Source organism: Hylaeus anthracinus, unplaced genomic scaffold (assembly GCF_026225885.1).
Source record: "Hylaeus anthracinus isolate JK02 unplaced genomic scaffold, UHH_iyHylAnth1.0_haploid 4, whole genome shotgun sequence".
NCBI classification, from domain to species: Eukaryota; Metazoa; Arthropoda; class Insecta; order Hymenoptera; family Colletidae; genus Hylaeus; species Hylaeus anthracinus.
Window position 1 is genome coordinate 2,646,012 of NW_026535289.1, and position 25,304 is coordinate 2,671,315.

Below are 25,304 nucleotides of genomic sequence, written 5' to 3' on the forward strand. Positions count from 1 at the left end.
TCTTTACTATCGTAGATGACAGTTACAGAATATCTCTTTAAATCAACATCGTGAATTAAACTTTTCACATGTCTACGAATAAAAAGTTCAAGTATTAAACGACGAAAACTTTGAAGGCCTTACTCCTTCGTGTCTAATATAAATATTAGAACTGGAAAGTTTCAAGACTCGAAAGATTGGATTAAACACGTTTTATTGATTATCAATCAATCCAAACGAAAGCTCGGTTTCATCGACTTACCTATGATGCTTCCGTAGCTTCTCGTTGTGTGAATTTTCGGTTTCACCGCCCTCGGAGAGGGCCCGTGTTGCTTGTCTCGGCGACGCCGGAGGTGTATGGGGCGAATGCGCTGTTAAATTTGTTTGTGGACTCAATGGCGCACCTGTATTACCTGGTTGGATTCCCAGCATGCAATAAGGGTCGCTGAATCCTACGGAAAACATAAGCAGTCCCATTACAGATAACTCCTTATCTCGCGAAAGCGGAAATAATTAGTATCGTAAATCGAGAAACCTTCTGAGTTTAGACAGTAGAATCGCATTATTTGACTCTTGCCCTAAGATTTATGTTTTCTTTTTAGAATTATTATTGTTAGTTACGAAATACTACCAGTAGGATTCAAGTAATTTAACTTTTGGCTTATTATTTTTAGAGTAAACTGATTTTATCTATAAAAATGAAATTTAATATTTATTTCAACACTAAATTTCATTTTGTAATACTAGTTTCTTATAGATTAAATAAGTGAAGAATTAATATTAATTGTACACGAAAAATGGATTTTCTCAAAATTCTCGAATTATCATTTTTGTGTATACTATTCATTTATTGCTTGGATATAATTGCTTCTTGGAATTGCTTAATTGTTTTATCTGTATACTTTTTAAACACTATTATTAAATGTTTTTATTAAGATTTTATTGAATATAATGTTTATTATTAATATGTAATGTTTTATAGAATAAATTTATTTCACAGAATGACGAACAGTTCATGTAAATGACCGTAAACAATTCATGTCTATGGATTAGAGAAGCTTCTAAACCGTGCAAACAATAATTCAATTTTACTTAATGGATGCTGACCTTTATGTATTTGGTTTTGTAAGTGCATCTTGTTTGCTCCTATGTTTTATCCTCAATCAAATTAACGTTCATCAATTTATAGAATAAATGTCGTAAAAACATAATAATAATAATAAATATTAAGCATATGAAGATTATACTCCAATATTGAAAGACCTGCGATACCAATGAAACCAATGAAATCTATTGAAACAGCTGCATCAAATGACATTAATAATAAAAGAGATTCGAATGCAATAAATGACTATTCGCTAATACATCCTCACAGAGCACTGTCATGCTACCTCGATGTTCGATATAATAATTAAAAAGTTCCTTATGGGAATGGGATATGAAGAATTCATTTGATTCGTGTAATACGATGCGCTCCCGTTTACCATCGGAAAAGGTTAAACAGAAATTAATGTCGCATTTATTTAATTCGACACGCGATTCGCAAAACGCCTGATAAATTGAAAGTTGGAACAGTGTTGAAAGCTGCGTCGCTTTTCATCGCGAATGCGTGACAGTATATGACATCGTCGACTCTGGCGGCGGGTTTATGTTTGTAATTCAATAGAAAATTCATCCGAGTTTCCCCCACAACGCGATAACAGAAACGGAATTCTCACCGTTTGCGTCTTTGGCCTCCAGTCCTTCCGCCTCGACGACCACGACGCTCAAGATAACAATGGGAGGCTGAAAAATGTAAGCGAAGTATCGTGAAAGTATCGTAAACACATAATGAGAATATTGTGGAAGTATCCTCAAAGTATTATTTTAATCTGGTGATTTATCCGCATAATGGAAATTTGAACGATTTCATATAGAATTCTTCCAAAATTTCACGTGTGATCGCTGTTGTAGAGATGAAAATCTAATTCTGGTGTTGAATAGTAATCCGTTACAGGCACTCATTTAATCTCCTTTAACCCATTCACTGTCAGGCAAATTTAAAGCGTTTTAAACCGTTAAATGATTCGATATCACTAGATTGCGGGTGTTTGTGCATTTATAGCAAATGGAGGTATGCGAAACGTATAGAAATGTGGACAAATGACACTTCTTCCATTTAACTTGTAATTCTTCTTCTGTATCTGTGAATATATTAGTTTGTATAAACATCCACAGTCCAGTCATTACGATCTAATTAAATTTGATAACAAATTTTAGAAAGTTTCAAACAATCTCTTACGATCAGTAAGCTAAGAAATTAAATCATAAAATATTTTAGATAAATTTGCTTCGAATATACATTTTATTTATCATCTTTGGTATTTGACAATTCTCGACACTTGTGTTTTAGATACTAAACTTATAACTTTTGTTTAGCCTCACACATTTCTTTAAACATCTACTCTACCATTCTTCAGATATATAATAGTTATGTATAATAGACTGAACTAGTGTCTCATGATTCGTTAAACAAATTAATTTTTCTCACAACGATTTAAGATTTATTATGGTACCGATGATCACTCAAACACAAAGTCTAAAAATATTTTAAAACACCTAGATAAAGTTAATTTTGCTCGTGCTAGTCCGAGAGAAAATTGTCACAAAAAAATGAGATAAAATGTATATCTTAGTACTATTTCAGCTGGATTGAAGACCCTGGAAATCCATTGGATTGCCATAAACGCTGGAAGCTATTGGAAAAGACTTATGTAGAAACGTCGAGAGACGTTTCATAGTGAACCCATGTGTCGTGGGAATGCAAAGGACAAATACCTTTTCCTCAGATGCGATACTCAGATATCGACGGTGTTGATCCTGCGGAACTCGAAAGGCTTCTTGCGCGTACCTATATAGATCTTCTTTATAATGCGCGTATTGTCCAGTGCTGGCGCCCACCGTGTTGGCGATTGTGTAAAGGACTTCTATGTACAACTGCTCCAGCTAAAACATGACCACATTGAACGCGAATTTTAGTATGGAGCGCAATACCATTAGTAATAAACTCGTAAATCGTATAAAATTGAAACAAGTAGCTTTTGGAAAATATTTCTTGAAAACTATTATATATAATTTTATTGAATAGAAATTTTTTATATAATTTTAATCGATGTTCTGTCAACTGAAGTAGGTACAGTCAACTATAAATTGTTTTAAGTGACGATTGAAGCAATAGCTTGAATGTAAAAGCTATTGCTTTTACAGCATTTTTCAGCATTTTATATAATATCCTTCACTCGAGGGAACTCGTTCACGTCTTTTGAAATGAATTATGAAATGAAATATTTCCGGAGCTATGGCGCTGAAAACGAGATATACGCGATCATTTAAAATATTAATACGCAGCGAAGTTGTAAATTTCGTTGTCGAGTGTAACACTTCCGTGCCGCTCCGGTTTCCTTTGAAATTTTTTATTTGAACGGTTGGAGCCAAATGGTAGTGCATTATTTGAAGAGTACACATTGAAACGAATTTGTCCATAACGGTGAAACTTGATTATTTTTAAATTGACTACTGGAAACCTAATATTAGGATATGGATTAATTCTCTCGTTCCTGCTTTATCTATATTTTATATTTGAACGTGTACGTAAATATCACATACATTCCGTGCAGTTCACTTTTTTGAAACTTGTAATTACTGGAAATAATCGGCAGATTTTAAGCAATTTTTAATTTCAAAACAAATTAAGCTACTACTGTTTTTTATTATTAATCTACTGGAAATTTAACAATTTATATATTAATATTCTAGGAACTGTTTGTGTATAATTGAACAGTATTGGATGGTTGGTTGAGTTTCCAACCATTCTATACATTTCTCTATTTACTTTTTTTAGTATTAATTGTAATACAAATACTAATTCCATAAATAATTCGTCCAATATTATTATCCATATCATTCAAAATGTATTGTGTTCTATAAAATATATAATAAAATAATTAATGTTATATCTAAGGATGGTTATTTAAATCAAAACAATTTATAAATAATCTACACTAAAATGCACATCAACTCAAATAATTATCCAACATGATCTAATATGTATTCAATCTCTTAATTTAAAAAATATTTGATATTTAAAGTTCAAGTTTCACACTTAATCACCTTCTTCTACAATTTCTTTTATGTTAATTTTTACGTCTCTTCATTATACTGAAAGACTAATATTAAAGCAATAGTACTGCTTCAACATAAAAGTGTAATCTTTTCACGGTGGTCGATTTACGCCAATTAAACGTATTTCATTACAGCCAGACTCATTAGTACAAATTGCTGGGAGCACGATTACCCATTTTTTCTCCACGAAGATGTTTTGTTTCATTCACGGTTCACTGCGTCTGGCTTCGATGAAAACAGGAAAAAAAAATTACTAGACGGAGATAAAAGAAACGAGAAAGAAGAATAGCTGTGGCCAACGCACAATAAAGTATATGTACTTGTGTTATAGTGTCTGGGTAGGTATTCAGACCGTCTGACCATGGACGGAGCATTCTACTGAAAGCTAATATTCTCAGTTTTTTCGTTTCGAAAGGATAATATTTTGTAATTTTGATCCGCAAAACCGAGATTGTGTGTTTTATTATTCTTTTCACAACGCAAACATAATCTTATCTTTATACTCTACCAGCGGAAGAAAGGATAATGGAATTTTAGTGAAGAAGGTTTCCTTAGCTACGTAAATGCTTCTTTTCATAGCTATGAATATTATTTTCTTTTCTTATTTCTCGACATTATATTCGTATGTTAAAGATAAACAGCACTGCATAGTGAGGTCGAAAACGTTGAGTACACAATGCTTTTGAAGGTTAATTTACATACTGATAAATTAACATATATGTGTTGCATCAATAAAAGCATGTTCGATCCTAATCATTTGGAAGATTATTATATTTATTATATACGTAATTTATGAAATTTTCATTAGAAAATTAATATGTATAAGGAAATATACATATGAAAAATATGAAATAAAAAACAAAATGGAAAACAAGACAAAACGTTGCATTCATTTTTTCAAATATCATCTTCAATGAATTTTTTTGGGTACTTGATTATTTTATTGGAGGCTAAACAGAGAAATTTATTGACTTCAGATTTATGAATTTCGTGAAATTTGTCTGAAAATAAATTAAGAATCAGTAGGGATTACTATAGAATTACAATAAAAATCACCTACAATACTAGGAACAGAATTAAATATTTTTATGACAATACTAAAAGCAAAATTGAATATTTTTATGAATTATGATTCCCAGAGATTTATTTCAGTTAGTAAGTTAAAAATTTGTTATAATCCCAAATCTAGAAATAATGATTATTTAATTGTCGACTAACAGACGTTATGGTGAGCATTTGAAGTGGTGCAAATACACGGAGCGAAAGTCAAACATGTCCAGACATTAATGGAATCAGCTGCATGACCAAGCTAATCACAGTCTGTCACAGCAAATGTTTACGTCTCGTACACATACGCTTCAATCATGGTTCATTTTTATAGTATGAAACGCTCACTCATCAAATATAGGGCAACGAAAACAATAATTATGAATTAATCTTTCGTGTCCTAAATTATCTTTGGATAGAAAACAATATTCTATCTTGTTTGTACGATTCAATGAATGCCTGGATGATATTTTTATATTAGCTTTAGCATGTATATTTGTTTATTTGTCCTATTATATTTTTTTTTCGTTTAATTATTTTAAACATTTTTGGCCAGGAGGCAAGAAATTGAAAATGATTAAAACATACGATTTTATTTATGGAATCTGAATTTAAGTATTATAATTTAATATAATATATCATATAATATGTATATATTTTTTTAATTCGTAGTATGAAACGTAGTACTTGTACTTATAGACAGTATATAATACTCATGTAAATATAAAATAAAATATTGCAATGTAGGATGAATATAATTTTATAAATAAGACACAACGTATACCACAATAAAAATGTTATTTTAAATCACCTCGAATCAAACTATTTCTAATATTGTTCCACGGAATTGCCACAAAAGTGTTTGGATTGTTTAATCATAAAGTAATCGTAATACTGATTCTTTCCAGAAATGAATTACTTTCTATTTAAAAATAATCCTGACATCTACACGTTTAAAAACAATTTACCTAATTATTGAACATTCCTGATTCTAGAAACGCAAATAATAAAGAGCGGAGATCGAAACTGAAACGCAAATGCGACTAGAATAGGAGCTAACGAAGTCCTTGATTTCCTCTGGAAAGCTTCCATAGTTTCCAGAGATCATGTTGGCGCGTCCGTGATACGAGTGACTCGACAAATAGAGATAATTGAACTGTTCGCGTCGATCGGGGTTTTTCCTATTTTTTTCCTCCCTCTCCTAGTCGCTACCCTCGCATAATTTCCTTCGTTTTACCGCGGTATGGTTCGTTTGGCGAATCGCAAGGAAAAAAGGTAACACGATTCGGAGTCGAAATAATGATCGGGACACGATCGTATCTCCGTTTCCCAACCAAGCGGAAAAAGAAGAATCCCCCTCGAGTTGCGAGAGAGACGAAAAAAGAACTTAAAAGAAAAACCACAAGATTCTCGGAAAGAGTCAACGTGTTTTTTTTTTTTTACAAGACAAAATGGGAATGTCTTTCGACCTATCTTATCGTGGAATGCTATTATCTTACGCTTCTTTATTTATATACTTTATTTTACTGAAGACAAGGGTCACACGGAGGATTACTATATTATCCTGTTAAGTGATTTTTTTTTTATTCTTTAATTATGTTATTTCAAAACATTAATACCATTCACTCAATTTATAAAGTTTAATTAATTCTAAATTTGTTCAATAAAATTAAAATTTTATTAACGTTGCTATTTCGAATTGACAAATAATACTGTGACAAAATCTATTCTTTCTAGGTGAATCATACTCCTCGCTATTCTCATCAAATTTTAATGGAAGTGTTGCACATGTTTGAAGAGACAGAGCAATAGAAGGTCTTATTTGACTTACGGTTACTATACGAATTTGAATATGGGTTTGAGTATGACGTGCTAAGCTAGAACTGGCGATGTTGACACAGAAAACAGTAATTTACTTCTATACCAGAAATTCGTATTTTATAAAATACAGAATCATGATGAATCAAGTGGTATTAGTAGATAAAAATCAAATTTCTTGTATTCGAACACTAAAGAACCGTTAATTTTCAATTCAACATTAAAATTGATGAATATTAAGCTTAAGCTTCATCAAAACAATTGCATTCTTACTTTTGCACTGAACTGTCAAAGCGTACGTTTTGTTTTTACAATATTAAGCCCATTATGGAGTTTCAAGAATATGTATATTATTGAAATAACAAGTAGAATTGAACTCGTATATGACCAGACTACTGGAATTGGGTGACCTTTGGTCAAATACTCGATATGGGAACCACTCTTGACCACTGTAGTGGAATAGGGACAGTTGATATTCAGACAGCTATGACAGGTCCAGTTCTATCGCCAGTGTAAGTAGAATGCACGCTGGAACGGTCAGACGCAGTAGAATAGGGCTGTGCTGAACAGACAACCACAGTCAGATCGTATTTCGTTTTCCTAAACTTCACTATTATAATTATTATATACAGGGAACTGTTGCCACCACTATGCCTTTAAATAAATATTAAATTAACGTCTCTACATTTATTTATCAATTAATAAGTTATCACTTAAACGGTATTAATTTAAATATAGTATAGTATTCTTAACATTAAAATATGTATATATTATGGCGCTAATTTCATTTCTATTTTTGTGTTTGATAATTGACTCGATGATTTTCAACAAACAAATGAAATGATATTGTTGTTGTGTATAGTCGAGTATTTTCATATTTAGCAACAAAGAGCACCGCACAGAATGAAAGAAAAATACATTTAATCCATGATTCTGAGCCTTGTTTATAAGATGTTTTTAAGAAATTATAAATCGATAACGTACTGAACAATTCCATTTGTTATTTTACAACATAAATGGTAATCATGGAAATTTAAACGTTATTGTGTTTCGATCTTTTAGCTATTATTCAAGGTGAAAATTGTCCGTTAAATTTTAAATTATATAATGACAGACTATGGTAAATACATTATAGTCACTTTAATTTTTTAATTTGAATTTTCAAAAATATGTAATAACACACATATATTATTGACTCTTTCTTGCTTCCAAAGTAGGCAGTTCTTCTAAGAGTGTTAGATAAGGAACTAGAGGGACGATCGATTTTCTACGTTTCATTGAGTTTTTAAGAAACTTTGAAACTCATTGTCAGACAGGAAATTACGAATTGCTAGTATTGGCGTATAAATGAACGCAGAACTGACAGCATCATTACAGTGGCTGTCTTTCGTTTCGATTGAAGCATAATCTGACGTACGCTAGCCTGATCGAGTCATACACATAATATTTCAAGCTGAATATAACTAGCAAAATACATGCAATCTATGATGGGATAACGTTTGCGTAAATGATAGATGGCAAAGCCTGATGATGCGCGAACAGAACCGCATACTCGTGGGCAATTTGACGTTAATATTGATGAATGATCTCGTGTTAGGTAAAACCGACAGACAGCTATTTCCAAACAAGCTTCAAAAGTTGACATAAAGGCCCCTTGAACGATGATTAATCCTCAATACTGCGTGAATTTTATTATAACCTTAAAACTAGAAATTTGTATGGTAGCTTGTAATTAAATAAACAAAAAAGAAAAAAACAATTCCTTGATGTTTTTCAATGCATAATGGAGAAATTTCTTCCAGATGGGATCAAGGCTTGTGTGGTCCACTTGCTCGTTTTCTTTGGAAACTCTGCGTTTATGGCACGTCAGCCATTCAGGTCGAAACTAAAGGCCATTCTTTGTGAAAAGACTCGAAATATCGTATTCCTCAAAAATAGCAATTTCTCGCCCATGTGCCATAAACGTTTCAAAAACTTCCACGGTTTCTGCTTCTTATGAAGGAATAACTTGTGTAGCATAAACCGAGACTACTTAACGGTCGTATCTCGCTTTAAATGACAGCAGACGGTTGCGAGCCTTTTGCATTTAGCAGGCCAAGCGTGGAGTTTGCCGCGTGGCCAGTAAAAACCGGAAACTTACGGCGGTACGTTTCGTGTAGCAAACTTTCCGAATTACCAGAACGTAAATGCGGCGTGGGTTGAAAACGCGAACTGGAATTACTCTTTGATATTCTCTCAGGTCTGCAATTTTGCTTTCGACTTTTCGAACGTTTCGCTAAAAGATTACTCGCGGATAGAAATTACTGTATTCATCGTCGAGTGGAACGTGAACACGATCATCCCATTATTTGAAAACGGAGCAAAGGGTAGAGCTTTCAATTTTGTTTCGTTCTTTGTGAAATACAGTTTTGTTTGGTTCAACATGGTCGATTTATAATATTAAAAATTATTTAATGCTCTTTTTTTTAGTATATCCTTTCCTGGATGTAATGGATGTTCTGCTTAACGTGGTGAAGTTGAATATTTCGTAAGGAGACAAACATATGAAAAAATTATTCTTAGAAAAGTTATTCGATGCAAAGGGAGATTGGATATGATGGTTCCGATATGAGAAATTGCCACGTACCTACATATTCAAATTATGCATGACGAGTTATATATGTATACAAAACTAGACTGCGGATGTTTATGCACTTATGGCGAATAGGAAAATGGAAAAATGTATATGAATATGAAATATATAAAAAAATATATGTATACAAATATTAATTTGCATAAACATCTGCATTTAAAAAACTAATTTTAATTAATGAAAATTCGATTAGTTAATCCTCGAAATAACTTGACTCTAATTTCTTTGATATTTAAAGAATTAAAAATTATGATAGTTAGTCTTAAGAAGAAGATTTCAGTTAAACCTTGCCTCGTTTGAACATTTATCGACGTAACTTAACATGTCTTTATATTTTCCCTTACCTAATTGTGTAATAAAGACGTTAAGTAAGTAAATAATCAAGATAAATCGAGTGGATTGTAAATTTTCAATAATTATATATAATAAGCGCACCTTTTTATTGAAGCGATACTGCGAAGACGCCAAACTGCTGTCTCTGGACGGGGGTGGCTCCTTTGCCCTGGCTTCCACTTCCTGAAGTACTACGAGCCTTCGATTCTCCTGTTTCCAGGACAATGCTGTGAAACTCTCGAAGAAGGAGCCATCTGTCTCTTGAACCCTGAAAAAGAAATGATATTTTGATAGTTATTGCTCAAGATAAATATTCTTTCTCGATAGTCCAATATAAATTACAATCTGATTTACAAAATGATATCATATTTTACATCGAACGAATGAAAGCTACTGTTCAACGAAATAAAAGTTGAAAACGAATAGCAATACAGCCCTTTCATTCGTCATCCATTATTGGAATACAAATACTATACATTCCTGCTTTAACATTGAATGACTAAATAATAAATAATGAAATACGATGAATACTGAAAATGGATTTTAATGAAAGAAAGTTTAGATCATTAGGTCACTTGAATATTCTAGATAGAAAGTATCGCGAGTCACGTGTCCATAGTCCTGCGACAAGAAACGAACAAACTAAATTGCCAACAATCGATGATAGTTTTGTCCAAGGCAACATGCGCGTCTAATTATCGCACACGCACTTTTTGCAACGCTGCGGTAATATCGATCAGTCGCGAGGAGTTTCTTGTTTTTCCACTTTTTTTTCCCCTCTTCTATAATTAATACACTCAGCTCCGCGGACGAAAACGACACGGCGAAGCTCGACAAAGTTAAATGAGGTAATTTAATATCATCTCTTGATAAATTTCTTTAATCTAACAATCTTTTAAATACAAGGTAAAGTGCAAATATTATGTTTTACTTAACGAGTTAGTAGTAAATTGATCCTAAACATGCTGAAAGTATTGATCTTCAGTGTAAATAGAAAAGTAGGAAGAAAAATATTTAAAAATGTGCAAATCATGTCATGAAAATTATTGTTATGTGATTGTTTTCGATTTTCTTCAAATTGATCTAAATAAATAGTACATCTTTCTGATTGATTTGAAAGTTGAGCGATCCTTATCAATATATATATATTATTAATATTTGTAGATAACATATACATACTGTATATATTGCTGTGTATATTGCTTCTTTCAATTTTGGATAATTTCTGTTAAATTTATAATTTTTTACGTTTTTATTCTACTTCCTTTCTCTTATCCTTAGGGAACATGAACAAACATCTATTACTATAAATGATTTATGTTATGTTTTTATTTAGTGTATATATTGCACGTATAAAGTTTGTATACCGCAGAGTGCCCAAGATTAAGAACTAAAAAAGTTATTATTAAATAAACTATGCCTTTTAGATTATGTTTATTACAGTATTTGTAGAAAATAAATTAGGGTTATCATGAAATATGGTGAAGCTTCCTATTTGGTCGCATAACGTATTCAACCATAAATTCCAGTTAGTTTTGTTCAGGATTGCTTTGTCACGGTGCAACAATAAAGTAACTTGTGCGGCCTTAATTCCCCAAGTAATTAGTTGATCGAGGCGTGAAAATTCCCTACGGATATTCCTGAAAAATAACGCGTTCCAGGAAATTGTATTACTAGCACAGTTCTTGGACATATTCCAGTACTGTTTCATCCTCGTATAATCTGTATTCTCCAAGTGTTCTAACTATACTAAAGTCCTTTTGCCAAATAATATACATATTTAAAGCACAAAATATTAAATAAAATTCATGGGCACGCTGTGACGCTGTTTTTGTTAACCTTAGATATAATCATAAATAATCTTCTAGTTTTATCTTGTGATGTAATCATTCCTTCATGTTCAGGTGATTATTTAATCCTTTCAGACCTGAATTATTTGTTTTTCTCGTACTAATGTTATTTAATTTTTAGGATTAACTTGCACTAAAATTAGTATGGAAAAAAAACCTAATTGTGTAGTTTCCGAGGGAAACTGGTCTTTCTTCATATGCATAAATAACGACATTCGCCCTAAACGATAGTGTTGGTAATTTTGTTATGTTATGTTCTGAATTGTATTCGTCAGGTCTGAAACGGCTATGAAATTCTATTAAATTTGTCGATCTATATCTTTTACAGTCTTTCTTCATTTAAATAGTATCAAGTACCATTCGCTAGTTAGATTGTAGTCCTAAACGATAATCTAATCCTTTGCTTTCATTGCTACCGTAACACCGCGTGCTAGGACGTGAGGTCACTATTAAGGATTCTGTTAAATTCGAGGTATACCATCTACAGCCATTCGAGCGTATCAGCTTACAGGCTCTAACTAAACTGTACACATAAATGGTAGTCTAATCTACTTAATCTCCAAACTTCAGACCAACGTTCCAAGTATTTCATTAAACGTGTCGAACCACATATTCCGTGGTTTTCTTTACACAACTTTAGTTTTCTGAAAACCCTGAATTGAATAAAATCTATGTTTTACTCTTTATTCTTACTTTGTACACGTAATTTCATTCTCCGTGTTTCTAAGGACAAATGTTTTCATCAGAAATAATAAATACATTATTTCATGAACCATGTAGGATAAAAGACAAGCAGGAAGTTCTAGGACTTCAATATTGTAACGTTCAAAGAGAATATCACCAACCTGGTCCTGGATTATCGAAATCCTTCACATGAGATTGCAGTTTGTCACGAAATCCTGCACTCTATTCAAACTATTCTCCCTGTTACTCCCACCATCGTACACATCAACTTTATACTCCTAAACATGATCTAATTGTCTGCAAAGGGAGTTATTCAGGTTTATAACGATTTCCTAGACCGTAAATTTGCTTTGCAGATGCTCGTGAATAATTGTGTTCAAGAATGGAATAAGAAATAAGAAAGCCACCTATCCTTAGGACATAAACATTGCAATCCCAAGAAAGAATCTCTTCAACCAGGTCCTGAATTATCAACAGCCTCGACTCAAGGATGCCATTTGTTTCAAAGCTCTACACTTTTTCCCAAACTTTTCCTCGTTACTCCCAACATCGCATGCAACAATTTTACACTCCTAAACACGACCCCCTGAAAACACGATTCCATCGTCAGCAACGGTCTGTCAAGCGGATATCTCCTAGGACATAAATTTGCTTTGCAGATGCTCGCGAATAATTCCGTCCAAGGGCGGAATACGAGTACTTTTTTCTGTCTTCGGTGCAGGAGCAAGCGTTGAACGCAATAATCCCCGATGCGCTCCGGTGAGCGAAAGGACAGAAAGAACAGCCTGCTCGTGAACAATAACGCCTCCTTTCGTGCGAATAACGCCAGCCAGAGAGCCGCGCGAAGGAACTGCAGGGGTCGTGGGGATGGAAGAGGGGGCGCGAGAAAGGAAAATTGCAAAATGAAAAATATGCAGATGAAAGCGCGCTAAGCGGGCGTGTCTTTGACGCGGCTGAAGGATCCTTGGATCGCGCGCCGTCTCCTGGGCCAGGCGTCGGATCTAATTTAAATCTAAAAGAACCGACGCCATGTTCGAACCTCCGAACGCTCGACTCAAATGTTATCGATACGAAAATGAAACTGATGGTGATTCTGGGACGCGGGCGTTGTTAATAGCGATGGGGTTAATTTTAGGAATTATTCAGAGAGTAGAGGCCATGGTCTTGAACGATAATTTAATGTTTCTTTAAAGAACATCAGCTGACTCTTGATAATTTGGGTGAAGACGTAAATGAGAATTTATTCTTCTAGTATTTTGCTCAAAAATATAAGAAAATAGAATTGGATGAGGCTTTTCTAAATTCATTATTATATCAGCTAGTCTTAATGGAACCCCAGACAGTACTACTTGGATTGCCAATCTATTTTTCATAAAATATTCTTGAAAATGTAAATACACTCATTTAAACCGTATTACTGTATAACAATGGTTACCGAGTACTATCCTTGATTCAATGGCCATGGGTTTTGTTCATTAATTTCCATTGCCATTAATATTCTAAAGAAGAGTTTAAATCTGAAGATTCAAACATATGCAAATAATACCTAAATTAAGGCTGTAAAATAGTCACTTTTTTATTATGCTTTGTAGACGCGTCTCTGCTGTTAGATTTTAAGTATTATTCGAAATTTAATAATTACATAGTCGCGATCAAACTGGGTGGCTTTGACATAAGGTGTAGTTTCTTAGTTAGGGCAAATTAAATATCAATCTGTGCGATGTTTCATCAAAATCGGCATCTGACAATTCGATTAATCAGACTGGAAGTCGTCGTGGCAAGGTTTCTCGTCGACATCGCCGGAAATACTATTTCGTTCGCGTGCATGGCATGGCATTTCACCCCCTTGGGGGTGAAATAGCCGCTTCTTCTGAACCGAGTCCACTTTTGCGGATTAAAATGAACCAGGACGCAAGTACAGAAAAGAGATTGTTGATTAATATGTAATTGGAGTTACCAGTTACTTAAAAAAAGTATGTTTGACATACTTCAGGCCTTTACAAGCGATAAATAACAAAGTTTATTAAATTTCTAACCCTCTCAATACGTTACCTACGATAATAACGATTGGTAAAAGATAAAAGTGTTTAAATTTATCGAAAAAATAATGTTAAGTAAATAACATGTTTATGTTTCCTCTTATTTCCAAATGTAAGATAGTTTTAAATATAGTACAGGCAAATGTTATATCATTAAATAATATTATATACCAATGAAATCGTATTAATTATATTATTTTAAAAATTGAGAACAGAAAAAACGTTCACTTTATAATATATTTCCTAATGTATCAATATCTGCAGCAAATAATCTGTTGCAATAAATATTATTACGAAATGATATAGACTCAATTTTTGTATAGAACATTATTTAAGTAAAATAGACGATTATATTTATTATTTGATGATTCACGTATTCTCTGTTCTTTCTATAGTTTTATTAACAAGAACTTGAAATATAGCAATATTTAAAACAGATAGGATCATTTTTCTGCCATCATTACTATGAATTCACGTCATTGAAATATGATAAAATTTCAGCTCGAGTAGAAACTCCTACATGGCCTGAGGGATTAAACTCCGGAAATGTTATCTTATGGTTAAGTATTTCTTAAACATAGGTACTGAATCCCTAACAAGATAAATTACGCAGAGTAACATAAAGTTACACACGCATACATTGAACCAACTCTTCGACGGGATATTACACGGGGGCTTTACGACCTAATTTCATCCTTCACTTATTTCCGAGTCTGACTTATCGAGTAAGATCATGAATACACGCTGTGAACATTCACGTTCCATAAAACGAAGTCATTACTTCCATCGATAAAGACATTTGCCATTCTTTCGTCACATTCTTGCAACACGTCGACACCTTCTTTAATATTTTCATCGAGTATATCTCTCGTAATATGTAATTAGAGATAGAAGAAAATTTATTTGAATAATAGATAACAAATATGATCTACAATTAAATATGTAGTTCAAATTTTAATTTCCATTCAATCAATATTATGTGATTTTATATGAACTCGATGCAACTGTTAGAGTGTATTTTATAGAAATCGATTGGAAATTAAAGACAGATTTGCTCTTTTAATTCCATAATTTTGTTCATTCTCGTGTGATTTGATTAAACATTATCCTTTTCGACATGTTTATTTCGTATATTAGCATCCAATAAAATATTTATTTTATGATACAGTGAAATGAAATACACGTTTATATATTTAATTAAAGCCATAGACCGTTAACATTTTGTTATCATATATATACTAAACACATGTCATTATTTTGATAACACAATATAACATTCGAACTTTACGAACAACGTATCTGTTGCACTTTCACGTCTTACTGCCATTTAATTCTCCTATTATTAAAAAAAGGAGATACCACGTTTCGAAATAAGACTAAATATACAGCTACGTTAATTTTGTGGATAGTAACAGGTAATGGGTCGCAAGCCAAGATATAAGAAGAAAGGGACAAGTTCGTGTCACGCTTCAGGAGCAACTTATGTGAAAGAGCTGAAGTACTGTACTTTGCAGACCCCTGAAGAAGTCTTTCGAAGCCGCTAGAGCAGCTCCGATCCGAATGTAAGGCCGTTAGGATCCCCTGGCTTGGAAACGTCTACCTCCAGAGACAAAATTCTCGGGGCGACCGTGAAGAATCGCGGGGGTGGAATGGGTTAATTCCGTGAGCGTCGGGAAATTAGTCGCGACGATGGCCAACGATCCAAGCGAATGGACCGAGAGAACCGATGGAAACGGTGCAAAATGTCTCATAGGAAACGCGGAATATTGATGGCTACTTTCTTACTTCATTGAAACAGAGTCGCAAACGTGACAATGATAAAGTTGTGCCAACCAATAGAACATCGAGAAAATCGTCCGAAATAGCGGAGATGGGTAGAATTTTATTCTGATTATAGACGATGAATATTTATTAATTCAATTCAAATTTTTGGTTCGAATTTTTATGCTTACTGTAGGAATAAGAGACGAACAGTTATTTCTTTTTTATTCATTATTCGAAATTTGTTCAATTTTGTTTGAATTAAATAATATTCTTTGCGTGCCCACACTAATTTAAGATCTAATACATGTACCCAATTAAAATAAAAAATGTTAATATGTATACATATTGTAATAGTTTCAATGATATTTATTTCTAATACACAAGTTCGTCTAAATATAAATCAACCAATTTCTGATTATGGATTGAAATTTGTGAAAAGAATGATCATGAAGTCCTATATGAAGCATGACATGTTTCAAAATAAAAATACTATTTGTAGTATAAACTACTTGTATAAAGTAATTTATTATTTGTATTAAAATTGTTAGATGAACTGGTTATCTTTGAAACTGTCAACATATGATACATATGAAATTATTGTATATTAAATTTGTTATGCTACCCTAACTGTTAATGTCAAGAAACGTCTTCAATATTTGACATTTTTCTGAAAACCATAATTACAATTCTAACGCTCCATTACTCGTAGAAATTGCTGACAAAATAAACTAAATAAAATTGATATTTTGGATTTATATATATTTATATATATACAAAATTTGATATATGAAATATTTTAATAGCGATCTATATCGACTTAAGACGAACAAATTTCACAATGTTTAATAAGTGGTTAAAGGGTGAACAATTGTTACGTGGTACGTGCTTGACGTTCAAAACAATAATTCAAGATTGGCGAGAGGTGAACAGTTTCGCTAGGTAACAGGACCTTTTTAAAATCGTAAATACTTTCTTAAGGTCGTGATTATTGGTGAAACGTTGCACATCGCGATGCGAGTTGACACCATCTGACGTAGTAATACGTTATTCAAGTAACACACCACCTTAAGCGTCGATGTTGCGGTAGAAGGTTGAATTTATTGTTCCTTGGTCTAGATTTATTATACTCGTATTTGGATTTATCGCGTTATCCACTCCCGCCTCCAGCGATACAACTTGGCGTTAAGTAGGTATTTTATATAAGAAACGTTGGAACTAAAATGCTTCTGACAGGTTCGCGCAAAAAGTATAATCATATATTTATAAGAGATTAAAAATAGCAACGGAAACAACCATTATCGCAATTCTCACGCATAGGAAAAGTCTATACTTATCAATTTAGGTTAGAAGTACTTTCAACTTCATTAAACCGTGAATTCTTTACGATTCCTTTCAGAAAGTAAAATTTTCAGAAATCTCATTTTTTATAGTGAAATTCTACTGTTCATTATTTTGTATATTTTATAGATGTTATTCTTTCCATTCTAATTGTTATATTTATGCGTTAATGTATCTTTTTTATTTACTTTTAATGTATATTCTATATAAGTATAATTTAAGGTTAAGCTCGAAAGCAACACTTCAGCTCCACCTCGCCACTTTAACACATTATTACCTTTAATAACGTTTACCTTCCATGTACAAGGCCACAGTGCATAGCATACAAAAAAAATGAGAGAAATAAACAATAAAAAATAATTTGACACAAGTATTCGAATCAATTGTAAAGTACAGATTGAATATGTATAAATAACCTCGCTATTTTACACATCAATCAAGATCAGAGTTTAATGTGAGTTTACCTTGGAAAATTGAAACAATTCGTGGTATAATAATGTCATTCTACCTTTTGACGACAAGACATATGTAGATGTACAGTAACTAAAGGTTACGTAGAAAATCCAGATGACGATTTCACACGTAGCAGAATCGATTTAATTTTTTTCTGCTGTGTAAAACAGAACTACTACAGTCCACTGTCAAGTGGAGAAGGGACAATGTTATTATGAAATTCACATAGAATAAGTAGATAGAAGTACTGTTTCAGCACTTTGACTGACACACCATCTCTCCATTTGTGAGAATGTTGGTAATAGCTACGTATCAACAATTGGAATAACTGCTTGGTAGGAAATATTAGAGAGTTTTGTTTTAGGCTCATATTAATTTAATATGTATGCATTGAATTAAACGTTTTATCTAATTTCATTTTGTGTAATCGATTTACTTTCGTAAATTTAATATTTTTAAACGTAACTCTAAAAGATTGAAAGACGAATTCGGAAGAAGAAAAATTTTACCATCCAGAGTAGAACAGTGAAGAATGATAAAACTATAAAAACAAAAAAAAAAACACTTAACTTCGTCGAAACACAAAATCGAACCAACCGATGCTTGATGAGACTTCGCGGAGCTACAAAATTTAATTCCGTGACCTGTGAGATTCTGATTCCATGGGATTTGGCACATCACGTAACAATTATAAATTCTTCTCAGCTTCGTGGAATTCAAGCAACCACAGTACTGTGGTAAAGTGCAGCGAAATTTCGCGTTGTCTAGCGATGTTCAGAGAAGTTTCTTAAGGTTCAATGATGGTCGGTGAAGTTTGTCGAGGTCTAACGGAATCCAGTGAAGTTTGTTCCGCCACATCGACGTTCAAGAGAGTTGGAAATCGAATTCCCATGGCGTTCTTTTTACTTGAGTCAGTTACAGTTGGGCTAGGTTCAAGGAAATTCGTTTCATTCTAACGTTGTTCATTGAAGTTTCCAGTTGAAGTTCATATTGAAGTATCCTGGATTTTCTTTCTAGTTTGTACTATCTTTTGTAGTTTGGCCAAGTTCAGTAGAGTTGACTGTAAGTTGATTGTAAGTTCCATTGACACTAGCTTGACTCCAAAGATTGTTAGAGCTTCGAAAATCTGGTGATATTTTTCGTATAATAGTATACCGAGGTTTAGCCAAGTCTGCTGCAATGTAGGATTTAATAGAACTTATCGAAGTCATTCAGACTTTTGTATTATGTTTCGTAAGGTAAAGTCATTTAATTATGTTTGTTGTATTTTAGGACTGTTAATCAAGTTAATGAGAGTGTTTCAGTGTTTTACAGAATTATTCATAATTTAGCAATCTTAGACAATGTTTGTAACAGTCTGCGTGTCTCTAATTACAATTGCTTTTCTGTCATTCTTACATTTTCTTGTTCAGTATAGACATAAATATCGTTGCTCCATAGTTTTAACACCATTCACAGTATCTCTTAAATTCATGTGTATATTTGTTGGGGCCCGCTGGGCCCCCTATAGTTCGGGTACCTCGGGATCGCTAAACCCGTACTGTAGCTACATTCAAACATAGCTACAGCCCCTGAGGGTATCTATCTGTATCTTAAAAATTGACGGAGCTGTGGAAAGCTCAGTGATCTTTATTGAAGCCTAATGAAATACAGTAACGTCTATTACAGCATTGAATGTAGTCTGTATATTTGAGGTTGTTTGTAGTCTTTGTGTCTCAGATTTATCGTAGTTTTTATGAGTTTTACAAAATATTTGGTAAATTTTAGCGGTATTTGTTAAAGTTTTCTGTAGTGGTCTGTCAAACTTCTAAAATTCTTTTAGACCAAACGAGGTTCAACGAAGTCTACTAGTGGATTGATATGACGAAGTTTGTGCAGACCCGCTTTGTTCTAGTATTGATAAATGACCCCTACATTGCAGTTTAATGAATAAACTGTGATTCTATTTCTAAATTTGATCTATTGTAATATTAACACATTCGCGACCGCTGACGCGAATTTATGTCAGTTCAAATTCTATCCCTGCTTTCTATTCTAAATTATGAAGATCTTTTTATTTTATACACTACATGTTTACAACATTGATACTTCAAACCACATGTTGTAATTTTTATCTTCGCCCTAACGATACAAATTCGCGATGTTCAGTTTCAGAATTTTATTATTTTCGTCAGTACTCGGTATTTAGAAATGTAAAATACCTTCCGGTCGTCAATCTGTTAATAAAATCATAATCTCGTAAAGGTCATACAGTTTCTTCAACAGTTCATCATTCGTAGCCTGCCACAGACAGTAGCGTCCATAAGAACAATACACAGACTAAACTAACAAATTTCAATTTCGATTCTGTTGGTTACCCTTAACACAATAACATGGCGAGAGTACACAATTGTTTTTTTTTTAACTTGAAACCACACCGGAGTCCAAGAAACGGAAACTACTTTTATCTCCTGCGGGACAGAGCGAATCGAACAATCGAAGTTCGAGAAGTTAAAGGTAACCCAACAAAGCAAACGACATGATGTGCTTGGACTGACTGGAACGGAACACGAAGAAGGAAAGTCCAGGGTGGGAAATGGTCGAGGCTCGCAAGAAAAACGAGGGGAGTCGGAACCACGACGGATCGAATAAGCCGGGTCTGGGAAATGGAAAAAAAGAGGAGAAAGAAACGTGGCCTCGCTAAACAGGCCAAGTTCTCGATATCGCAGTGCAGGAACACGCCACGTTCACCTTATTAAGTACGGCCTGCTGCGCTAATTTGTACAAAGCGACAAAACCGTATATTCCGTCGTGTTGCGGTATTAATAAACGACCGTGGTGCATCGATGGAAAATCCGACGATTCTCCCATTTGAGCGCAATTTTCACGTGTACCGTTTGGCACTGAACGCTCGTTAAAGTTCAGCGCGAAACCATCCATGCGCGATCGTTGCACTACAATTCATACTCGAGAATTTTCCATATGAAAATAGTCGTGAAACGGTTCTTCGAACTCTAATGAGGGGACCAAAATACTAATATTTTATATATAAATACTTTATATTCTGCAACGGAATTGGAGGATCACTTTCTGATTGAAAAATGGTGCAATTAGTAAGAAAAAGATGGAAGATGGATGTGGAATGATATTAAAAAGGGGTTTTAGGAACTGTTTCGAAATTTTGTAAAACGATTTAGTGGCCAAATTCTTTGACAAAAATGTTGGAAATTCCTTCGTTTCAAAGTTTTATAGAGTTTGAAAAATTTTATTTCTAATTTTAATTGAAGGTGTATTACATTGTAAAGTGATCTATAATTCTGTCTTTCTTTTTAATAAGGATATGGTTTTTGTTTCAGAACTTATTACGTTTTAAAGAGAACCCCATTTGGTTTTTTTAGTATGAAATCTTACCATTTGGTATCATTTTGATTCTACGTGAAATAATAGCGAATGTGCACGTGAAAGAAGTCTAGAATGAATAGGGAATATACATGGAATGTGTGGATTATGCATGAAATAATGAGGGATGTTGGATATCTATAGAATATATGGATTGTATGAAAAATAATTGCAAACGTGCTGGTGCAAAAAAAGTCTTCAATTAATGTGATATATATGTGGAATATGAGTGAATTTTCTGAAACAATACTCATTAAACTAGTGGGTAGTTTGTCTTGGAAGCATGAAGCCCAGAAAAAATCTTATACGAAATAATCCAGCTACTCAAAGATGCATATATTTAAACCAACATCTAACAATAAGGATAACCACATAAAAGAGTTTAATAACCAAAGGTTGCTGCGACGTTAAATATATAGGGAAAAAAATACTCATTAAAAAAAAAGCAGGATTAAAAGTTACAGCCTAAAGTTTTACGTTCCAGTTGCTAAAAGTTGGTAACTGAATTTTTCAACTCCGTACACCGACGTCATATTTGAAACATTTTTATCGACTTAACACAATGAGCCTGGAAATGGCGTTAAGATATCAAGCTTCATAATAATTTTTGGTAACTAAAAGTGTTAGTAAAATTAATGTGCCTTTACATTTACACATTTATAAATCTGGTTTAAGTGAAAATATTCACTTGCCATTTTCTTACGTTTTTTGAAGCCCTTCACGACGAGCAATTTAATTCGCAATTTTCATCACAAACTGGTTTCTTGAGGAAAATGTGGGCGGCAGATTTTGTAACTGTGTGACGTGCAAGAATAAATCTGAGATTGCCTTCGTAGTCTTCTTGGTTTATTTAATTTACCCAGAGCTAGTACACAAAGAGTTCCCTTTTCCCTTGAAAATGGAATCTCAATGCGGGAAACGCTTACTCGAGACTTAGAAGGCCGCCATTTTCCCCTCTTCTTGTTCGTGTCCTACCTACTTCCGCAACCTTCTTTGACGCTACTCCGAGCATACGCTCCTGGAACGTGCGAAACGAGGACGCTTTGAGGTAAGACGTACCGATAAAGTTCAAAGGGGAACGTCGAAGCGTCGAGATACAAATGATACGTGACTGAGAAATGATACAGCCAGGCATAAGGATGATTTCTGGCGAATCTACTATGAAGCTGACATAACGATTCGTGGTGGGTCTCAAGACTGAAACGAGTAGCTTTGAGTTTGTGAGGTCAGATGAAAACATTAAACAGTATTCTTGATCAATATTGGGAGACGTGACTAATTTTGAATGTCTTGATTAACACATTAAGAACCGCTCACGAGTTTTCTCGTATTTTCTACACGCAATCTCTATATGTGCGGTCCTTATTGTGTTAATACTAAAGGCCTTGATTAATTAAAAAAATGTTGATTTGTTATGGATCGGGGTAGGTATATGACGTTTTCTATGAATGACCATTACTCCTTCTTTATGTAGTATAATTATTATTATAATGTATTATAAAGATATAAGGTTAAGAATACATATCACACATTATTCAACTGCGTTCTAAGTACTGCGTTCTATTGTTTTTTCGCATATCGCGCCACATGTGTAGTATCATTTCTATCGGTAATGTAAAGTCCTACATGATTAATAATGAAATCCTGATTAATAATAAAAATTTTAAATCGATCAAGACTTTCAAAAACAAACAAAACTTGCAAGATATTTTAGCATCGAATTGAAAGTCATCCAAACTTATTCACGCCATAGATTCGCATATTCGTTCGCCAACTATGATTGAACAAATTCAACATACTTTCTAATCATAAACTGTGGAATTTGTTTTTGTAATATTGTAAACTTCAAAAAAGTAAAAAAATTACGTCAAGTACATGAAAAAGTGGAGGACTCAAGGAGTTACCATTAAAAAATAGAAGATCCCCCTAAAAAACTACAAGAAAACAGAAGAAGATGTGAAATCGAAATAAGCTGCCAGATGATTTGCCTAGATTTCCGCGGCCTGGAAGTCAAATGCTTGGCGTGGCCAGGCAAGATCAAGCTGTCGATGAATAAGAATTATTTTAAAACGCAAAACAATGAAAGTGTACTCATAATATTGTCAGAGTTTTAAATTGACAAATTATCTGAAAGTCTGTGAGAGAGAAAGTATGGGTATTGATAATCTAAGAATGCCTTGCCTAACCACGCCAAGCATTTAACTTCCAGGCCGCGGAAATCTAGGCAAATCATCTGGCAGCTTATTTCGATTTCACATCTTTTTCTATTTTCTTGTAGTTTTTTATGGGGATCTTCTATTTTTCAATGATAACTCCTTGAGTCCTCCACTATTTCATGTACTTGGCGTAATTTTTTTACTTTTCTGAAGTTTTTTATCGGATCTCACTTCTTTTTACAAATAATTTATTATATAGAATCTATTTTAAATTTATAAAAATAAAATTGATATTTCTGTAAACTCTACATAAGAAGTCTAAATTATTATTTGTTTCTTTAATTGAATAGAGTAAAATAAAGGGAGAAGGGATAACAAAAGCGAATATATATATTTCATATAATTTGTTAATTATAAACACTTATTCGTTCAATTGATAAATAATTATATATACCTGCAATTTTTTTTCTTGTTGCAAAAAATTTGAATGTTAATGATGAAATGAGAAAATTACTCCAGTTCTATAAGCTCTACATAAAAAGTCTAAATTAAAAACACTAGTGGTATGTATCTATTCTGTAAGGTACCTGACAATTTATATTTTGACAACTTACCTTGTAATGAAAATAGATAAACATTTTACAACAGTTGCTGCAATTTGTTAACGAATAACCTCCAAGCCTGTGGTTTCCTTCATTTGTATAAGCTCTGCATAAAAAGTCTAAATTCAAAACACTTTGGTGGTATGGATCTATATTAAAAACAGTTTTCTGTATGAATAAAGGTATCTGGCAATTCAGATATTGACAACTTACCTTGTAATCAAAATTGATCTACATTTTACAACACTGCCTGCAATTTGTTATTAAACCCTACATAAAAAGTCTAAATTGAAAACATTTTGCTGATATCAATATAATTAATAATGCAATAGTGTAAAAACTTTTGACACTTGGCAGGTGATGAATGATGACATCTGTTTCGACTCTCAACGCTCGATGGCCGACAAGCCATGCCGAACCGAATGATTCCGAACGATATTCGGCTTTTGCTTAGCTCCTATTGGCTAAGGGTTGACGACGGGAAAATCATGCGAAAAATACCGTTTCTGACAAATTCATGACATGATATTACGATATGTCAGTTGTACGTGGACCGATTTCATTGATTTTGGTTTTGTTCGAAAGCTTATATGCGGTTTACATAAGAAAAATGCCTTTAAATTTAGAAAATATTGCAGGCGTGTTGAGATATACATGAAAGAAATATCAGGTGAGGTTGGAATGAACCATTTCTCTTGTAAAAGATACGTGGTAGCTCCAACGCCTTATATACGCGGTGACGGATAATTTTTCATGTATTTGGCGCTGAGACGCTACCGCGTCTCTAGATCTACCTCAATTTCGTTCACGTCGAAGAATGACTCGCCTTCGGTTTATCAAGTTTGCTGAAAATTCTCACCGTTTCAACTAGTTTGAAAACTCCTTCCGCTATGAGTTACGTACTTCGTGTTTTGTGTCGTTTTAATTTCGTTCGCGCCGAAACGGGATCCGTTTCATAAAACTTTCAGGTAGTTGAGTTTCAAGAACACCTTCGTGTTGTAAGTGAATTCCTCTAAACGCTCTCCAAATGCACTCGATTTCTCTAAACCAATGGTTTTTAAACTTTTACA

The 25,304-nt window shown here is 33.3% G+C and overlaps 1 protein-coding gene across 4 annotated transcripts in view; it reads right to left on the reverse strand.

The window, feature by feature from the left end:
* The window catches only part of LOC128894515 (BAI1-associated protein 3), a 187,712-nt gene that overhangs the window by 30,670 nt on the left and 131,738 nt on the right, over positions 1-25,304 (reverse strand). For all 4 annotated transcript variants that reach the window (XM_054156293.1, XM_054156296.1, XM_054156294.1 and 1 more), the window contains 4 exons: positions 10,073-10,238; positions 2,797-2,964; positions 1,698-1,764; positions 242-431 (listed from right to left, as the gene is read on the reverse strand). In XM_054156293.1, the coding sequence (XP_054012268.1) occupies positions 242-431; positions 1,698-1,764; positions 2,797-2,964; positions 10,073-10,238 (591 nt within the window). The remainder of the gene's footprint in view (positions 1-241; positions 432-1,697; positions 1,765-2,796; positions 2,965-10,072; positions 10,239-25,304) is intronic.